Source organism: Anopheles marshallii, chromosome 2, assembly GCF_943734725.1.
Source record: "Anopheles marshallii chromosome 2, idAnoMarsDA_429_01, whole genome shotgun sequence".
In the NCBI taxonomy this organism is placed as follows: Eukaryota; Metazoa; Arthropoda; class Insecta; order Diptera; family Culicidae; genus Anopheles; species Anopheles marshallii.
Window position 1 is genome coordinate 3,487,111 of NC_071326.1, and position 6,533 is coordinate 3,493,643.

Sequence of the window (6,533 nt, forward strand, 5' to 3'; positions counted from 1 at the left end):
GAGGATACATTTATTTCAAAAGGATTGGAATTCTCCCCCACGTGTGGTAGAGTAGAATGGACGTAACCGTGGGTTACATTCCATGCCACCATAATGGCACCGCACAAAAAGGAGGACATTTTAATTAATTCATCTAATACTGGACGGGAGATTCAACGGTCATTCTTCAGTTGCGCTTGTTGGACATTTAGACCAATGACCGAAAGGTTGCCCAAGTGAGATGCCAACGGGAGACATCCGTTGAAATTCGACGACAAATGTTGTCCCATTTGTTTCCGGCGGCAGTGATTAGACAGTTTAGTGGTCGCAAGGTCGACCCAAAAAAAAGGTATCCACTTTTGGAGGTGATTAGTTTGATCGATTTGTTGCCAAAAACAAGTAAGAAAGTCCGTAATTAATTTAGATACAGTCTAAGCTAGCTACAAGAAGGTCCTTTTGCATCAATTCTCGGTATGTTTAACTTTAGAAGCATAACTTTACCCCACACAAAAACGAACCACGAATGTATCAAATGGTAGTAAATCGTGGTTTAATGTCTTACGGGGTTTAAAAGTATAATTCCAGCACATCCAGCTGTGTATTCCATAAGGACCAATCCTAAAAGCAACGAACTTTCTCACGCATCTCATCTCAATTAGTTTACAACCGCAAGAACAACGGCACGCAAACACCCGGCGCTACATGGGTCCGTAATTAGTCGGAAGTCGTCATAAATCTCGATGCAACAGTCCGGATATACGGGTGAACCGTGTAGGAAGAGGCACGGTTGGTCTTACGGAATGAAACACGCAGATAACTCCTGGAGACTCGGGAGTTACGGAACGGAACCAACATTTTTTTCTTCGTTTTACTAGGAAGCGGTAGAACCAGAAACCAAAACACCGACGACACATCATCCCTCGATTGATGCGCCTGTTGGGCCACACAGGACGGGTTAGGACCTTGGTTGACACCCAAAGGTTTCGGCAATGAACCGGGCCGGAGAAGAAACTTGGACAGATCGGCAAGTGTTCGGTGGTATGTTGCTGTTCCACCAAGCCGACCTTAACCTCCACAAGGGGGTCCAGCAGTGGGGTCATTAATATTGCTCCTTCAGCTGAACACGGTTGGTGGTCCACCGAAATGTGGATAGCGAGCGAGCGGGAATCTAGCGCGAATCTAACACGTTCGCTCCCCGCTTGTGTGTCTATAAAACTCGCCGTGTTAAAAGCAAATGTGAAAAAGCACACGTGGAAGATTTCGGCAGAAAAGAAACGATGGATGAAAGATGAATCATGACGGTAAGAGACCTGTACACGCAGAAACAGTTTTAGCCAGCGGGTTTTACGATTCCCAATGGCAGCAGGACCATACTGCCACCCGAAATGTTACGTCGGGTGAGTTCTCACACGAGGTAATTAAATTATTTATGTTGACGCACGCAGATACTCCGCTGCTTTATGATACGGTGGCGTGTTTAACGTGCGGTCCCGCTATTGCGATACGGCGGGTACAGGTACACCCGATACAGAACACTTATGAAAATGGAAATAAACTCACACAGAAAGTCGTAAACCGACCGCGCTGACGAACGATCCCCCATTTCTGGACCACTGCCATGGAAGATGTTCTTGAGAAAACCATAGCAACTACATCATCCCGGTTGTCCAACAAGGCGCAAGCATCACTGGCAAGCTGGGAAACCGAATGAGCCTTGTCTAAATTGGAACGATCTCGCGCTACTTTGACGTACGAGCGCCCCAATGTTCCGTGGAACTTACACACCTTCGAAACACCGGGGGCCAGGTTAGGGACGAGAGGATGTTTTAATTAATTAAATTTTGCCGGTGCTCGGAAAGTGTCGCAGCACCGTGGCCAGAAGCACGGATAAGGCAAGACCCGTGTACATGCAACGGCGAGTGGCGAAGAGCGTGAGAAAGTACACCGTGGAATGGCTTCCGGGAAACTGCAGGCATCCCGAGGAGGGCGAAACAATCACGGCTACGCGTCTGACGGATCGTTCCGCGGTAGTTGCTTGCGGGCCAGAAAGCCACGGGCGTGGGACTGTAAAGTTGATGGCTTTATTAGTTCGGGGTCAGTGCGGCATATGCGACCGTACACACTTACCTGCAGCAGGGTGGCCATCTCGTGCTGATGCTTCTCGTCCCGTACGCGCTTACGTGCCAGATGTCCCCGGGCTGTCGATTGGAGCAATATGGCGGCTTGTTCCACGTCCACATCGGGCGTTGGAGACTTTGGAACCGTTTGCTTTCGGGTCTGATGACCACGGAACACTGATTGGATCAAGGTGGCGGCATCGTCCGTGGTCATCTCTTGCGTACGAGTTGAATCATCGCCAACTTCAAGAGCAGCATTGATTAAATTGCGAATATCTTCCGATGGTGTATACAGGTCGTGATCAATGATTTCGCGAGTGAGAATTTCCGAAGGTACACCGACAACTGCTGCCTCCTGCAGTCGGCGACTTTGGTGGCTTCGAACGGCTCGCTGGATGAGTGTTGCGTTCTGATCTAGTTCCCGGCGTTTGCGTGTATAGTACGCACGATACGCAGCTTGAATTCGACGTGCAGCGATTTCCATCTCTTCTTTAGTTGGACCAGTCTGGGCGTAGAGACCAAGCGTGTGTTTCGCTGCCTGTCGCCAGTCCTTATCCTTAGCGACGGCGTGCGGCTCCTTGTACGCATTTCGGAAGTAGTACGTCCGGTACGCTTGTTCGATTATACGCGACGCTTTACGTGCTTCCTGCTCGCTAAAGTGGCACTCCTTAACCAATCGCTCTAGCACCTCACGCTCCCGGAATGTTTCGCGCAATCGTTCATCGTCCGGTTTTGTCTCAAAGTGACGGTGGAACTCCTCCCGGATGCGTTTCACTGCCGCTTCGGCACGCGGAGAATCAATACCGACCGATTCCAGCATGGCCACAATGTCCATACTGAAGTCCAGCACATTGTCGACAATCTTTTCCGCTATACGCTGGTTCTCACGGCGCGCCAGCTTGTCCTCGAGATAGTCCGCCAGGAAGGAGATCACATTCGGTGGCTGAGCGCGGAGTACTTCGCGACTCATTTCCCCCATCAGTTGCTCCAGTTCCTCTGGGATCGGTATGACCGCGCCGGGACTTCGTTGTCGATGAAGGAGATAGTTCATTGCTCTACCAACTCCCGATGTCCCTGTACGATACGAGCCGATCGAGCTGTTGCTAGTTTTGACGTGAAGGGACACTCCCACAGCTTACTGCGATGTCGATTGCCGCCTTTGATTGACAGTTTTATTTATACTCCTAGCCCAAGGTTATTAGAATTCGATAAATCCCAGCAATCCCAGGGAAGTGAAATGGAAAGTGGAAAAATCAAAATCAGTACGCTGAAATATGAAAGTTTTTCCCACACCAAAATGAGCGAGTGCCTCCCTCGCTTTCTCGGAAGAATTCAGTGAAGCGGCATCGAGTGGCAGCGAGCGGAAGTGCCATTCCATGTGGTTCACTGTGTAGGAATTTCTCCACGGGGATTTGGGACGGCGAGCGAGTGTGGGCGTTCGTGATGAGGGCTGGAATTCATAAATATTTATTGGACATGATATACTACACCGGGCATGTTTTGGACAATTACATAAACCACCGAGCTGATGCAGTTGGGTGCGATGGGAAGTTGTGGTCCTTGGTCTTTGCCGTCACTAAATCTATTAGATTACCGCAGAAAATTTGTTTGTAAAAGTAAAATGTATTGTTTTGCATTATATTTTTCAGGAAAAAACCATACATCATCGTCCGGCTTGAAATAAACTTAGAAGGTATTGCCAAAGAACAGCACGAAGGATCTGCGAGCATGAATGTCCTGGAGAGTTGTGCCGGAGAAAGTGTAATGTGGAACTCCCCTTCGCACACAACCGACGGGGGTGGGCAGATTCCTGATAGCTGAGTGGTTTATGCGACGTATGATTTTGGACCATTTTTTGTGGTTGTAACTCCCTCTCTACACATTATTGTTTCGGAACTATACCTCACTGTTTATGGATTCGTTTGGCGTGGTGCCCGCTGGTCGCGGGCAATAAGAACATCATAAATCATTTCCGGCCGAGAAGTCACGGAAAGTCTGTCTCATGTGTGTATGTTTCCACTGGAGGGCATTTTTTTGTGTGTGGATTTGTTCATCCTTGATGTGAAACATAAAAAAGGCATTTTCTAGAACGGTTCACGGCATGTGGGGTCTGGCAGGATCTATGACATCCAGGATGTGTTAGTGGGACAACAAGTTGTGGTAGCGAGATGACCTTTTTGGGCGTGCAGGTTATCGACTTCTGGTCGCACAGGACCGTCCTATCCGATTGTCGGAGTTTGCTTTCCGGAACACAAACAATTGTTGTAGCAAGACGTGGCTAGCAGCGAACACGGTCGGGCAACAAGACGCTTTTCCGCGAATGGCGCACCAAACGTGGAAATAATTTGTCGATTTACATTTGATGGTTGATTTGAATTTTAAATCACCTTTCTACTGCCATACGCTTGGTGAAGATTCTTCGTCAAGTCAAGTACGGCATGGCGATGCCACCAGCCTTGCCAGTGAGTGAAGATGGTTGTATACGTCGAATCACGAGTCAGGAATGTCCCTTCATCCAACCGACGCATGCCGGCGATAAATCTCTCAATTGCTACTTTGAAAGCAATCGAGCAGTTGGTTGCGTGGTGACCGGTAAGGAGGGAGGTTACGAGCGGGAAATCGGTCCGTGATTGTCACATTCCATCGAAGTTGGTGTAGGCGCTCACTGCTGTCGCTGTGAGTGAAAGCATTGCCACCCCCACTATTCCCTTATCGAGCCGCGATAAGACCGCTCAATGACAGCTGAAGAGTCCCTTGGGGGATAGGTCGTTTGGCACTTCCGGGCGACAGCGAATGTGTGTTAGGGGGAGATTTGAGCGACAAGATTTTGGCACAAAGTTTTCACCACCAGTGGGGTTGCGGTGATTTATTTTTTTCTGATCCCGAGGAACCACTTTTCTAACGCTTTTAAGCATCAGCCGACGGCAGGCCGGGAAGGTGTTCCATTTGCTCTTGTGGTTTATTTTATTTGTCGAACAATTGTGAATAAAGCAGGCAAGAATTGGTTGTCAAGACGTTGGCTTTAAAGTCTTTCGACGTTCAGAGGATATTTAGGCATAATTTAATCAACAGTGATAATACTTTGTACAAAGGTTTCTGTAGCACCTCTCGGAAAAAAAACTTTATTTTCTGTACTCGACGATCATAATGCTTTATTTTTAATAGATCCCACCAAACGCATAGTATTACAAAAAGCTCAGAGTGTTCATAAATTATAATTATGCACAACTACTGTATAATAATGCTTAAATACAGCATCTTTGAGTTGCAGGATACTTACCACCCCACAGGAAATGGCCACAGAATCCTCCAACTTCCTCACAGCAATACAAATACAAAGGTCATTCAGTCCGCACGGGGTCCACGCCCTGCCGAAACAATTTAAAATCAACCACACGATGTCACGACCAACCGTCCAGAATGGCTTCATTTCCCGACCGGACTGCTCGCGTTGTTATGCCCGCCCGTTCGTGCATAAAATCCGGGGCCAATTATGCGGGGCCTGCCCAAACGGACAACGGCAGCAGCACTGCGAATGCCCACACCTGAAGCCGATGATCGTGTGCTATCTTTTATTGATTTTTTACGCGAATCAGTGCAATCTCGCGCCGAAGGTTGTGCGCCTTTAGGACCTCTGCCACGCTGCTCACGCTGTGCTCGTTGTGTAGTCCCGCGCGTTCCCGTCCGTACGAAACTTTCATTCAGAAACACACCATGTGGCGCTCCGTCCGCTTTGCGCTTGTATTGTATCGAAAATATTCCGATTCGGGACCGCTTGTTGTCTTATTTAATTGAATTAAATTATCTCCAAACGGTTGGGCTTTGGAGGAGGTTGGGCACAGGAGGAACAACACACAACCCGTACGACCACCGGTGATGAGGTGGTCTCACCCTTGCGGTGCCGTGATTCTTGAGTAATTGCTAGAGGCCGCGGAAGTACGAAGTTTATCGACCGTGCACGATATGTCGATGGACCGTAGGGAATGAGTTCCACCGATCGGTGGCACTTTTCCGATCTGTTTGCTCACTTTCGGTTGTGTCGTATGCAAACACGGCGTTGCGGTATCCTTTTTCCCGCTTCGGCAGGGCGAAGAAACGTCCTCACTTCGGACCACGCACGCAAATTATCGCTACAGCGCGGGAATGGGCAGCGCACTCGCGCAGCTTCCGTGCACAGAAGGACCAACGCGGGCTGGTGTGCCGTAATTATTATCTTAATTTGATGCAATCTCGTTTCTCTATGTTATTATTTTAACCTTTTATTGTTATGGCGTCCGTTTCGTTTCCTCCTTCGTTCGTGGGCGGGTGGATTCGGGTGTGGGAAGGTTGTCGTGGGTGCATCTCGATGCTCGGTGAGCTTTTGCGTACTCCGATCATTCGCTTTCTTGTAGTGGCGAAGTTGAAAATGAAGGCGAAAAAACGGCGACATAAAACAAA

The 6,533-nt window shown here is 48.7% G+C and overlaps 1 protein-coding gene across 1 annotated transcript; it reads right to left on the reverse strand.

The window, feature by feature from the left end:
* Window positions 1-1,980: 1,980 nt before the first annotated feature.
* LOC128709530 (abnormal spindle-like microcephaly-associated protein homolog) lies at window positions 1,981-3,147 on the reverse strand. The gene is made up of 2 exons (XM_053804534.1): window positions 2,107-3,147; window positions 1,981-2,043 (listed from the first exon to the last, which is right to left on the reverse strand). The coding sequence occupies exons 1-2, from the start codon at window positions 3,145-3,147 to the stop codon at window positions 1,981-1,983; spliced, it is 1,104 nt and encodes a 367-aa protein (XP_053660509.1).
* Between the last annotated feature and the right edge of the window lie 3,386 nt (window positions 3,148-6,533).

Coding starts and splice junctions, on each gene's coding strand:
- LOC128709530 (XM_053804534.1), bottom strand. CDS start 3,147: ATGAACTATCTCCTTCATCGACAACGAAGTCCCGGCGCGGTCATACCG. Junction 2,044..2,106: donor AGATGGCCACCCTGCTGCAG/GTAAGTGTGTAC, acceptor TCAACTTTACAG/TCCCACGCCCGTGGCTTTCT.